The sequence below is a fragment of the Cutaneotrichosporon oleaginosum genome (genome assembly GCF_008065305.1).
Source record: "Cutaneotrichosporon oleaginosum strain ATCC 20508 chromosome Unknown ATCC20508_contig01, whole genome shotgun sequence".
NCBI lineage: Eukaryota > Fungi > Basidiomycota > Tremellomycetes > Trichosporonales > Trichosporonaceae > Cutaneotrichosporon > Cutaneotrichosporon oleaginosum.
The window spans coordinates 2,307,232-2,320,247 of record NW_027072170.1 but is presented as its reverse complement, the minus strand read 5'-3'; the positions used below and the strand labels follow the sequence as shown (position 1 = coordinate 2,320,247).

At 58.8% G+C, this 13,016-nt stretch overlaps 3 protein-coding genes across 3 annotated transcripts, besides 1 other annotated feature; 1 reads left to right on the top strand and 2 right to left on the bottom strand.

Annotated features, from left to right (window-relative positions):
• Positions 1 to 56: 56 nt before the first annotated feature.
• On the top strand, positions 57 to 2,161 carry COLE_00929 (uncharacterized protein; the record flags this gene model as incomplete). Its single annotated transcript, XM_018426183.2, has 6 exons — positions 57 to 72; positions 109 to 215; positions 251 to 293; positions 391 to 668; positions 765 to 1,031; positions 1,067 to 2,161. 6 exons carry the CDS (start codon positions 57 to 59, stop codon positions 2,159 to 2,161), a joined length of 1,806 nt encoding a protein of 601 aa, XP_018278305.1.
• An 81-nt stretch (positions 2,162 to 2,242) lies between these two features.
• Positions 2,243 to 3,846, bottom strand: COLE_00928 (uncharacterized protein; the record flags this gene model as incomplete). The annotated part of the gene is made up of 3 exons (XM_018425787.2): positions 2,243 to 3,167; positions 3,204 to 3,718; positions 3,751 to 3,846. The coding sequence occupies 3 exons, from the start codon at positions 3,844 to 3,846 to the stop codon at positions 2,243 to 2,245; spliced, it is 1,536 nt and encodes a 511-aa protein (XP_018278304.1).
• A 3,131-nt stretch (positions 3,847 to 6,977) lies between these two features.
• Positions 6,978 to 7,064: a sequence feature (Short protein (COLE_00927, TXT14734.1) was converted to a misc_feature.).
• A 2,408-nt stretch (positions 7,065 to 9,472) lies between these two features.
• Positions 9,473 to 11,715, bottom strand: COLE_00926 (uncharacterized protein; the record flags this gene model as incomplete). The annotated part of the gene is made up of 9 exons (XM_018426721.2): positions 9,473 to 9,510; positions 9,597 to 9,809; positions 9,845 to 9,928; positions 9,963 to 10,149; positions 10,182 to 10,496; positions 10,533 to 10,686; positions 10,719 to 11,140; positions 11,176 to 11,331; positions 11,362 to 11,715. 9 exons carry the CDS (start codon positions 11,713 to 11,715, stop codon positions 9,473 to 9,475), a joined length of 1,923 nt encoding a protein of 640 aa, XP_018278301.1.
• Between the last annotated feature and the right edge of the window lie 1,301 nt (positions 11,716 to 13,016).

The window sequence follows — 13,016 nt, the reverse complement described above, 5'->3', positions numbered from 1 at the left end:
CCGAGTGCTGTCTTGACACGTCCACCTTGCCCTCCACCTCTACTCCTCGAACAGCAATGAGCTACAAGACTGGTAAGCTGCTCAAGCTCATGTCTTAGCTGACAGAAGGAAAGCTGTACCCATGCAATCCTGCCACTGCGCGCGGCGAAAGCACCAAGCTTAGCGCAGACCCCAAGGGCGAGAAGATTGTGTACACGAATGGTCGCGCCGTGATCGTGAGTACCCACGAGATTCGGTGAGCTCATGTAAGATCCGCGATCTTAACAACCCTTCGAGCGCGCACGCATATACCCGTGAGTAACGGCTGCACAGCGCCCCTGCTTGGTGGTTTTTGCCATCGGGACGTGGTGTTTTGCCCTCTCGACTCCGAAGACTGTACTAATCGAGCAGAGCATACTCAGACGGCGACTGTCGCCCGTTTCTCCCCTTCAGGATTCTACATCGCCTCGGGTGATGTGGCCGGCAACGTGCGCGTGTGGGACACGACCAACCCGGCCGAGAACATCCTCAAGATCGCTGCCCGTCCCATCGCTGGCCGCATCAATGATCTGGCATGGGACTCGGAGAGCAAGCGCCTCATCGTTGGTGGCGAGGGCAAGGACAAGTTCGGTGCCGCCTTCTTCGTCGACTCGGGTAGCTCTTGCGGTGAGATCACTGGGCACTCGAAGGTGAGCACTGCGCCTGCGCCTGCGCAGCCGCACAGCCCCCCATTGCACTCTCAGTTATCCGACAGTGCTTCCATCCCGCACACACACTAACTCCAGCCCATCACCTCCCTTAGCATTCGTCAGCAGCGACCGTTCCGCGCAGTCAGCGGCTCGGACGACAACTCGATCGTGTTCCACACCGCTGTGCCGTTCAAATACGACCGGATCATTCAGACGCACACCAGATTTGTGCGCGACGTGGGCTTTTCCCCCAACGGTGACGTGTTCGCGTCCGTTGGCTCGGACGGCAAGCTCTTCCTTTACGATGGCAAGACTGGCGAGACCAAAACCGAAGCGGATGCTCCCGATGCCTCGCGCAGTCTGGTGAGTTTGGCTCCCTTCTTGTCCGCTGACAGCAGATGGCTCTGTCGTGGGCTCCTGACTCGTCGCACCTGGTTACTGCTGGCGCGGACGGAGTTGTGGCAATTTGGGACGCGTCTGCAGCACAGGTCAAGCAGACATGGTCTGTCGGATCGGCCGTCGAGGCTCAGCAGAATGGTGTCGTGTGGGCTAACCCCAACACCATTGCCAGTGTGTCGCTGAGCGGCACGCTGAACGTGTTTGACGTGCGTGAAGGCAAGACGTGGCGCAAGCTCTACGGGCCAACCAAGGCCATCACGTCGAGCGCACTGGCGCCCAGCGGCAACTCGCAGACGTTCTACACTGGCTCGTTCGACGGGACGGTCAAAAGCTTTGCGCTGGGCGCCTCGCTTGGCGAGCGTGAGGGCGAGTGCTCCGACGTGGAGGGTGCGGGCCACACTGCTCTTGTCGCGGCGATGGCGTCCGATGGCGCTGGTAAAGTCTGGACAGCTGGGTGGGACGACAAGGTTTCAACCATCTCAGGCCAGCAGTTCGCCTCTAGCTCCGTGCCGACCAAGGCGCAGCCGGCCGGCGTTGCGGCGACGCCCCAGGCCGTGTATATCGCTTCGCCAGCTGGCCTCGAGATCTCGACTGGCGGCTCTGCTTCCGTCGTTGGCGCCGCGTGCACCGCTGTCGCGGCCCATGGCGACCTTGTTGCCACAGGCTCGGGGAAGAAAGTGACGATCTCGCGCGCCTCCGGCTCGTCGCTTAGCGAGGTTGCGTCCTTCGAGGACAACAAGGGTGACGTGCTCTCGCTCGCATTCTCGCCTGACGGCGGGCTCCTCGCCGCCGGCGATGCCGCCGGACGCATTGTCCTCATCGACGCGAAGGCCAATAAAGTCCTCGTCACCAGCCGGTGGACATTTCACACTGGCCGCGTTGCAAGCCTCGCATTCTCGCCCTCGGGCAAGCGCCTCGCATCTGGCGGTGCCGACGAGAGCATCTACGTCTGGAACCCCGAAAAGGTGCTGCGCAACGTAGCTATCAAGAACGCCCACCCAGGGGGTGTCAGCGGCGTGGCCTGGGAGGACGAGACGCGTGTCGTCAGCGCCGGCGCTGACGGGTGCGTGCGCAACTGGGAGGTGCCCGCCTAGAGGTGAAGTGTAGATTGAAGGCGTAGATGGGGGTAACATATGCATGTCTTGCAGTCTAATGCAATCTACTAGTGTCATACTCTACAACAAGCCCTGGCGCTTGAGATCCTCGTACGTCTTCTTGTCGTAGACGTTGCCCTCGTCGTCTTCAAACTCCTCCGCCTTGTCCATGGCACTGAGCTCGGCGCGGCCCTCGGCCTTGAGCTTCTCCGCGAGGGCAAGGGCGTCGGCGATCTTAGTGATCTCGTGGAAGTGGCGTGTGTTGGGAAGGCCAAGCGCGCGCATTCCGAAGGCGTGTCGGCTCTCCTGGAAGTGTCGGTCAAACGCCTTGCGACCCATATACACGTGGTCCGAGCAGATCTCGCACTTGAACTCGACGCCGAGACCGTGCAGCTTGTACAGCCAGAACGGGATGGGTTTACCGTCCCAACCAAGCGGAAGGTTGAGGGGGTTGTAGACACGTGCGTCATCCTCATCGTCCTCCTCCTCTCCTGGTGGAGGGAGCACGATGGGCGGTGCCTCCTCCGTGTCATCGAGCTCGGCCTCGCGCTCACGCGCCGTCAACGCCGCGCGCCGCTCCACTTCTCCGCGGGAAGCGGTGATCTTCTCTGGGATCGGTGGGAACACGAGGAGCGCGCACACAAGCCACGTGAGGCGCGCCGCAGGCCGCAGCTTATCCCTCGTGGTCTCCTGCGTTGAGGAGGAGGCGGGCGCATTGCCCTGCTCGACCTTTACGCCAGCCGCCTCCTTCTTTTTGTGCTTCGCCGAGGAGAGGTGCGCGTCGTACACCGTCTGCTTAGCGTACGACTTTGCACAGTAGGGACACCAGATCCCACCACTCCCTGTGGACTCCGCCTTCTTCCCCTCGTCCCACCCCTTGACCTCGCCGGCAGCCCAAGCCTTGTCGAAGGCCTCCTCCTCCTCCTTCAGCTTCTTCTCTATGTCGATCAGCGGCAGTGCCCGCTCGAAGAACGACGTGAGGTACGAGTAGAGCGTCTGGACGTACCTGTTGTTAGCTCCTTCACGATCGTCGTGGGCTCACTGCAAGTACGCTGCGTGGCTCTTTTCCCGCACATCCAGCGTGCGCTCAACTCGGCCCGACTTGAGCATGTCAAGGTAGCCGATGTACGAAAGACGCGTTGAGCCCTTGAGGTTGAGGAACTGCGCGTGCGCCTCGTACAGGTCGAGATGGCGGCCGTACACCTCCTCACCGCTAAACACCGAGTCGAGGGGATCGATGATGACGGGCTCCTCTTCGCCTTCAACCTCAATGGTCTGCAACCCGTCCGAGTTCACCATTTCGTCGATCGCGGTGATGAGCGCGCGCGCGTTCAGCCCCTGGTTCTTGCGGTGAAAGTCCTTGACCTTCTCAAAGCGGGTGTAGAATTCGGCGAGCTCGTCGACACCTTCACCTGGGGGCGGCGCGGAAAGCGCGGCAAGCTCAGCAGGCCGCAATCCAGGCGCGTCCTCGTATAGCACCGCCAGGTTGTGCCGCAGCTCGCCGAGGCGCGCGAGGATCTCAGCCGCCTTGCGGTCTCTTCGTGTCAGGTTGCGTTGCTGCTGTTAGCTCCGCCGCGAGGGGTACTCACCCCGATAGGCTGCTGCATAAGCACGTCCGCGAGCGCCTGCTCATACCGCTCGATCTCCTCGTGGCATGCGCGCTGCGTCTCGATGACCGAGTCCATGGTGGGATGAGTGGTTGTTGTTGCGGTATTCAGCGGCGGACGCTGAAAGAATCGGTGGAGGTCTGTCGCCATGCCACGCGAGCGGAGATTCGGGATTAGTTGCCACCCAGCATTGCGAGTTTCAGAGTGCACGTCGTTGAGTGAAGTCTCGCATCCATCGCCACCAACAACAACAATAACAACTTCCAAAATGGCGGTAAGCAGCTCGCCTGGCAGATCCGACGCGGTACTGACACGCGTGCGCGCTGTGCAGCTCAATGCGTGAGTGGCAGGCTGATGGGAGAATGAGCTTACGGATAGCGGAGATGACAAGCTCGTGTTCGAGTCGTCCGAATCAGTCACTGTCGTACGTACCTCAAGCTGCCGAGGCGGGCAGCGCAGTCGAGAGGGGTGAGAGCGTGTATTGACACTGCGCTTTTGCTCCTCTCGAATACAGGCCCCTACTTGTGAGTTGCGCACTACATCTTGCGCCGGAGACATTTGCTGACGCCGAACTACAGTTGAAGCACTCAACCTCCGTGAAGACCTTCTCCGTGGCGTTTACGCATACAGTGAGGCTGAACGCTGCTTTCAGAACTGATGAAAGACTTCGAGAAGCCCTCGGCAATCCAGCAGCGCGCGATCATCCCCATCATCCGCGGACGCGATGTGATCGCTCAGGCCCAGTCTGGTACCGGTAAGACGGCGACTTTCGCGATCTCGGCGCTCCAGTCGCTCGACTTGAACATCCGCGAGACGCAGGTCCTCGTTCTTTCGCCCACACGTGAATTGGCCGTGCAGATTCAGACCGTTGTCCTCGCCCTCGGCGACTACATGAACGTCTCATGCCACGCCTGCATTGGTGGAACTAGCGTCGGCGAGGACATTCGCAAGCTCGAGGCTGGGCAGCAGGTCGTCAGCGGCACGCCGGGTCGTGTGTTCGACATGATCCGCCGCCGCAATCTCCGCACCAAGGACATCAAGATGCTTATCCTTGACGAGTCAGACGAGTTGCTCAACAAGGGTTTCAAGGACCAGATTTACGACATCTACCGCTACCTCCCGCCTGCGACGCAGGTCGTCATTGTCTCGGCGACGCTCCCTCACGACGTGCTCGAGATGACGACCAAGTTCATGACCGAGCCCATCCGCATCCTCGTCAAGCGTGACGAGCTGACCCTCGAGGGCATCAAGCAGTTCTTCGTCGCTGTGGAGAAGGAGGACTGGAAGTTTGACACGCTCTGCGACCTCTACGACACGTGAGCTCGCTGCACAGTTCCTCGTGACTAACCTCCAGCCTCACCATTACACAGGCGGTCATCTTCTGCAACACGCGTCGCAAGGTCGACTGGCTGACCGAGAAGATGCGCGAGGCCAACTTCACTGTGTCATCGATGCACGGCGAGATGGTGCAGAAGGAACGCGATGCCATTATGGCTGAATTCCGCGGCGGCCAGTCGCGCGTGCTCATCACCACAGACGTGTGGGCGCGTGGTATCGACGTGCAGCAGGTTTCGCTTGTTATCAACTACGACCTGCCGTCGAGCCGTGAGAACTACCTTCACCGTATCGGTCGTTCTGGCCGCTTCGGGCGCAAGGGTGTCGCCATCAACTTTGTCACTGTCGAGGACGTGCGCATCCTGCGAGACATCGAGCAGTACTACTCGACGCGTGAGTTCACCCATCCCGCACGGGACACGCTAACAGACAGAGATCGACGAGATGCCCGCGCAGGTGCAGGAGTTGGTGTGATTGTAGACTGTCTGGTATGTACTCTTAGACCGTGTACCGCTCCGCTTGAGAGCAGAGTATGAGACAATGCGCAGTGGAGGCCCATGTTTCCGCTCGAGACTGGCCGACAAAGCCCGACTGGATCAGTAACTGGATCAGTCGGTCGAGCGCGCGGAGACACCTTGTCCCGCCCCGCTCTCGTTGCGCAGGCCGCAGTGCGAGAAGTGCCTGGGCCCTGCAGGTCTGCCGAACACGACGATCTTGCATGTTGCGTTAGATCAGCCCGCCAGCCAATCAAATGACGAAGCGGGGATTGCAATTGATCTTGATCTTGATCTTGATCCCGCAGGCCATGCAGGCCATTCAGCTGAGCTGCGTGGCTGACGACAGCTGAGTGGGCTGTGGGCAGTGGGCTGACGACAACACACGCACACGCACACGCACCCCGCCCGAGGCCAGCGGGCCAGCGGGTCGGTGTCTCTCAGAGCCAAGATACCGGGGCCTGGCGCTGGAGCAGTGATGGCGGCATGTTTGTGGCACCGCCCTTGTGGCTGACAGCGTGCCGATCGAGCCGGACCTGGCCGGATGAGGCAGTCTCGCCAACCAATATGCCCCCGGCAAACCATCATATCATCCTTCTTCCCCACCATGTCGTCGCTCCATGCCACCGCGCCACCACCTGCCGTTACATGCAAAACATGGTTCAGATCCATCGCACAGTGCATTAGGTACCACGACACTAACGAAGGCTGCATCGATAACTATGGGCGCCAAGCGCCGGGCTACAAAGGAGAGCGAAAACGAAGATGGCGAAGTAAGAAGAGGGACGGCGAAGACGTGGGAAGGGGCTGTCGCTCTACAATGATGGTACACACACTGAAGGCCCGGATACCGATCCCAGCAAGGTCATAGGACGCTTACTTGGCGGCGGCGGTGGCCTTGGCCTTGGTAGCAGCCTTCTTCGGTGCGGCAGCCTTCTTCGCCGGGGCGGCCTTAGCCTTGGCTGGACGTCAGCTTCAATTTCTTTGCGACAGCTCGAGGTGGCTGCACTCACCAGCAGGGGCCTTCTTCGGTGCCGACGTCTTCTTCGCAGCTGGAGCCTTCTTGGTTGCGGAAGCGGTAGAGGTCTTCTTCGCAGCTGCGGGCTTGGGTGCAGAGGGCTTCTTGGTGGTGGTAGACACAGCCTTCTTCTTAGGTGCAGCGGCCTTCTTGGGGGCTACATTCTCCTTGCCAGTGGACGTGGCAGCAGGCGCAGCAGGGGCCTTCTTGGGCTGGATGTTAGCACCGCCAATATGATCAAACGCACCTTGGCAGCGAGCTTGACCTTGCCGCCGATGCCCTTGGGAAGGACGAGGACACCAGTGTCGGCACCACGCTTGATCGCGTTCGAAAGGTTGTTTACGTTCGCAGCGGAAGAGAGGTCAAGCTTGTACTGAGTGGCAAGGTACTTCTTGATCGTAGGCCGCGACACGCCAGAGCGGGCGTCCTCCGGGTTGGCACGAATGCATTCCTGTCCGTTAGTGGTGCCGAACGAGGCGGGCGGGCGGAGTGGCATGATCAAGCGACAAGCTTGGACGGGGGCAAAATCACCCGAATCGGCAATTCGAGGCGGGGCCGCCCTCCAGCCATGCATATACGCGGCGAGAGTGAGGCTCGACATGCATGTGGATGGCCGACCCATCCACCGCTATACCGATTCTCGCGGTGGTACGAGGCGTGGTGCGTGCGGGAAGTTGGCGGGGGTTGGGTTGACTCAACTGGCCAACCGCGAGCGAGGGCGTGCAGCGGGCAGTGTGAGAGCCGTGGTGACGCCGCCACCTGCCCGCCTTGACATGGCCACGTATGCACCTCGCGGAGGTAGCCCGACGTCGAACATGCACACAGTTGCCCGCTGTTGCATCTCAGAACGCGCTGTTGGCTTTGGGTCGTTCACACAAAGCAGACCCAATTGAAGTGGAGCGTGGGACTCAACCCTTCCCGGTGGCGTGGGCGATAGACGAGGACAACCTACCTGGATCATCGCCAGGAAAGTGGGGTGAGCAGCTGGCTTGCGGGGCGCGGCGGCCTTCTTCGCTGTGGTGGTGGCGACCATTGTGAACGGGCTGGGCAGAATCGGTGGGGGTGCTACGAGGTCAAAGATCAGGTCGTCAAGGAGGCATTGGGCACGGCGGCGGCGACCAAGCGGGAAGAGGCGTCAGCTCCGTGCACTGCATGCTTTGGGGGTCTCGCGGGGTCGCCGAGAGGCGATACCCAGCGAGTGGCGAGGGCTACTCACGAGGTCAAGGTGGAAGTTAACGCAAGTCGAGGATTGTTGGGCGAGTGGGGGGAAGAAGAGGAGATGATGGATGAGGGTCGCTTGTATATGTGAGGCGACGGGGGGGTCATGCCAAACATCCGACACCCCGATCATCTTCAATCCTTCATAGCACGCCAACCACATCACTTGAGGTCTTCATCTTTGGGATACAGATCAATGCATATGTTCTTCATGACCTCGCCATCAAATAAAGTGCATGCATGAAGTTCATGCTGGTAGATCATCGGATCAGTGTGAAGGTTGATCCTGGCACGTGATCCTGTGGTCCCGATTTTCGTCAGAGCCTGCTCGTCCACAAACCGGGCGTCCACGCCATCCAGCTTCAGCCTCAGCATCATTCAGTGTTGGGGTCGCTCCGCACAACCTCTTTGCTCACAACACCACCAAAACTGGAATGCATGACCTTCGCTGGCGGTGGTGGAGAGGCGATTCCTCTCTCGGGGTTATAACGCCGCGGCGTTGTCCTCTGCTCATCCGCCTTCAAGGTTAGCTCTATCACCGAGCGCCATGCACAACACCGTACGCGTCCAACGCGGGCTCGGTGGTGGTGCAAGCACCTTGTCCGCGACATCTGCGCACCAACTCGCGTCCGACGCGTGATGCGTGCCAACCGTACGCGATATTACAAGGGTTGGCAGGTCGGCTGGTTTTGCCCCACTGTAGGGCCGCCCGGTGTCCCGGAGCTGGTCGGACGGCAGGTGGACATGTACGCGCAGAAATAAGCACTCCGAGGGGCAATTGTGCAGACCAAAAATGCAGTGGCACAGTCTTGAGGCTCTGCGAGTAGTGTAGCGCAAGATATGGGATGAAACGCGGGTCAACCAATCTGGGGGCTGGATAAGTGGCATATCTGTTCGGCCGGTGGCCATTAGCGCCAGTCCTGACGTCCATATATAGCTGCTTTTGGTGAAATCAGCCAGCAATACCAGTGATACACCTCCCACATACAGCCTCAACTGTTCTGTGCCGCACATGCAGGTGTGGTTGTGGCAGTCTGGCGGGCTGAAGGTGTGGAGACTGGGTTTATTGGGGCCTTGGATGGACATGAAAGTGGAGGCGCGGGTGGAGGTGTAAACAACCAGACACGCGGCTTTGATTCCGTCATCTGTGCACATATAACTGCACCAACATTGCCACAAGAACGGTGACCGTTACCGAAACGTCAGCGCTGCGAGGGATGAGTGTTAGATCGAGTCCGTGTGTGGTGTGGCCTGGCATGTCTCGTAGCTCCAGAAAGTGAGTTGCAACCATGCTAGCACGTCAACACACTTCCGTAGTCGGAGGTGACTGCCCCACTTCATGAGCTGCCGAGTTCATCAATTCGGCTAGCGCCAATTTTCGCTGACGTGTGCATCTATTGAATTTCGCACTCATCGGTTGTCTCCACTCAGGTGTAACCACACGTCATCGAAGTCACAGTCCATGTCATCCAGCACCTCCGTTGAGCTGTTGATCCTTCGAGCTCCTACTCTTCCCCGCTGTCGACAGGTAGGAAGACTTGCTCATATCTCCATTGCATCGAGGAAGTGTTGGATTTGCAAGTTGGCCCAGCAGCAATTTGATTATTGCGAAGGCCGCCCGCCCATGGCAGACGATCGCTCAATCCGCGTGCGCCGACTCGCGCGGGGTGCCAGCGTCTCGTCGTCAGTGAACTCGACGCTAGTAAACTCCGGGAAGGTGCCACTCTCAGGAATGGCGGAAACTCCGCCGGTGTTGGGCTCACTCGACTGATGAAATTGGTTGTGGCTGTCAGCACGCGGACCGTCGTGGTCGTTATTGCCGCTGCCACTCGTTGAGCCCCGGCCCGTCTTGCGGGCTGCAATTTGCTGCAGAGCATCGTCGTGCCGGTTGGAACCGTCGATGGTCCTCAGGTCTATGTCTTGGCCCGTTGTCCATAGCGTGAGAGTTCGGATCGGGCCGACGTAGTGGCGCCGGCCTAGGGTCAGAGTTGAGCCGGAGGCGCAAACGTACCGTACAGGAACCACGTCGCGAGCATGACCACCAGCATGCCACCGAAAACCATGGGGAGGTAGGACAGGACCGCCTTGCTCGCGTCTTGGGTCAACGCTGCCTATATATGCGCACTCACCGCCATCGAAGAACTCAGCGCTGCCGTTGGATACAGTCCCGGGCATGCTTCCTTGAACTGTGCCCAGAGCGAGCCAGAGGATGGTGATCCACGCGCATGGGCGGCTGAGCCTTCCCAGCGAGAATGTCTCGCGCCCAATAAGGCTCAGGTCAAGGCGTGATAAAACATAAAGAATCAGTGGTATGATCTTGAGATCAGCGGGTCCAGCGCAGGACTCACGTAGAGGAAGTTGACGAAATAATAATTGAACGTCTGCAGTAGGCCATTGTAGTGCGTCTTGTTTACGAGCCAGCACATTGTGCTGAGAAGCAGAGAGGCTACAAGGGCCACCATAGCCACCCATGGTTCCTTACGCTTGTCGGTCTTGACAAGAAGCCTAGAAAGGGGAATGGCGCGATCGCGGGCGAGGGCGAAAATGAATCGCGAGGTGGCGACTACTGACGCGAGGACTTGAGTAATCGCAAGGAGCGAACTGATTATTCCCAGCGCACCTCCGATACCTTGCTCCGACCCCAATATAGCTCCCATCGGGACCTGGAGTTAGCGGCGAGCATAACGAAGTCGGCCTACAAGAGGGGAGAGCATATAGTCGCCTTGTGCCCAGGGAGTGACGACGACAATGTAGAGTGTGACAATCAAGTAGATATTGATGTAGTGGAACAGGCAAGTGTACCAGAGCACGCGAGGGACTGTCCGGGATGGGTCGCGTGTCTCCTCCGCCATGCTAGTGTCAGCGTAGCTTGCGCTGAAACTTACTGGGCTGGAGTGTCGACGGCCATGACAGCCAGCGGGAGCGCCATGAACGTCATGCGGGTCATGGAGAAGGGCAACATTGCCTTTCGGGGGAAACCCCGGTTCAGACGGCGGATATCAGCTTTAGCGCTGGGTGATGAACGAAGTTTTGCACCGCAGGCAATGATCAGAGCGTACACAACAACCATCATTGCGATGTTGAAGGCGCCAGCGAAGACCCAAAATGAACTCTTGCGCGTGGCACGAATAACCCACAGCAGTGCCACAAGGCAGATAATCGCAATGTAAAACACGGGCTCCCACCAGTCCTTTGGGTCGGTCGGAACGTAGCCTATACCGTCGACTTCGGTCTTTGGTGTTTTTGGGTCCGCCGAGTAGTAGATGATGGTGAGGCTGGATGTGACGCCGAAAAGGTACGACACAATCTTGCCGAGGTGCATGGCGAGCGTAAACCCCCCACCAGCCAGCCCCAGTATCGCTCACCGCCGAGACCGTGGCGGGCGCACTGCCACGCCCAGGTGGCCATGCCACCAGCCACGGGGAAGCTGGAGACGAGCTCTGCGAACACTCCGATCAGGCAGAGGTAGAGGCACGCGACGAGAGGAAACCCGATGATCTGTATCAGTACGGCATGTGCAAAACCTACGAAGACTGGTGGACCTTCGTGCGCATACAGCGAAACGAATTTTACAGACTCGTAAATGAATGATAGGTGGCAGATGTTCATGCCGCAGCTGCTCCAGAACCCAAGAGGCCGGCCGAGTGTGACGTCGTATCCGAGCATCCGCAGGCGCTCCTCGTCGGAAAGATGTTCATTAGGACGCAGTTCATCGACGCTCGGCTGGGTCGCGTACCCGTCGCCCTCATGGACCTTGATTCCGTTGACCCCGAGTTTTCCGCCAGCGCTAGTGGCGCTGCCCGAGTTATCCGCGTTCGAGTTGGCCAACATTGTACTGAAGAAGGCGTATGAGTGTTGTTGGGGGATGAGCCTCATCGACATTGTGGTGGGGCGTCTTAAGCACTTCCTCGACATATATGTCTTATGTCTAATCTTTTAGCATGCCCGGTGCTTGTGACGTTGCTTTGTGGATAGCACGACAAGGTGTGACCATCTGTAGCCTTGAAACGCCACGAAACACGGCACAGTGCCGTGGCACGGTACCACGGGCTCGAGCACCTGGGGAACGCTGCCAATTGACTCTCATAATCATCCGTCCCTTCACAATAGATCAATTCCCACAATCCTACTAGCCTCCGATCACACACACGACGCGCTGAGGCCCGCTGACATGTGCTGAAACTGTGATTGCCCCCCACCTTGGCCTTGGATCCGGCCAAGGTATCGGATTGACCGCTGAGAACGGGGGTGGAGACCCCCATTGATATTGATAGGAGAGCCCAGCAAGTGAGCTTCTGCGTTGGGTTGAAGGCACAGCACAGTCACAGAGGTTTAGAACATGAATCTGCAGGTATTGGCACGTCAAACAGGTACCCCAAGGAACAAGCAGGCACATGGTCGCGGCCTTCACCCGTGGTTCCCCATCTCGGGTCATGGCTAAGGAGTGGGTGGACCCTCTTCCTGGATACTCTACAGCAAAGCAAACAAGCGAAGGTGTTACAATGACCTCGGGACTTGTCTGAATGACTTGGGAGCCTTGCATCTTCTTGTCAGGCTGCCCTCATCAAACTGGGACACCCGTGCCTGGCTCCAGGCGAACCGCGATACAGGAACTGGGCAAGGCTGCATTAATCACCTGCCCCGAGGACAATTTTCGGCTTGACGATGACAGGAAGGAGGCGCTGACGGAGGCCGAGACATCGGGGCAGACGGCGAGGGGATGGGGCTGAGTCCAGCGGGTGTGGCAGTAATCGCCACACTCCCAAGCGCACTCTGAGGGTACACACACGTCAAGTCCTCCACATTCCTTATGGCTTTGAGCGATCTTCTAATGTCGCAGGCACGGCATATTTTGAGATTTGGTTTTTTTACTTCCGCTATTTCACTCAAGTTAGATACCTCCACATTTGCCGAGCTCCGCTCAACAGTCCTCGATCGACGACCATCATCGACTTGTTTCCATAACTCATTCATCTCCACCTACCGCAATGTTCAACCGCGGTGCACCCAAGCAGCTCACCGCAAACCGCGCGACGTCGAGTACGCGCTGCCAAGTGAGTCACAATGCCATTCTTTCCCTACTCGGCGATGTCGTCGGCTCAATGCTGGCGAGGGCGTGCAGGTTGCGGTGGAGTCGTCAACGGATCCTGCGCGGTACTTGCTATTTTATCTATGGCTCTTAG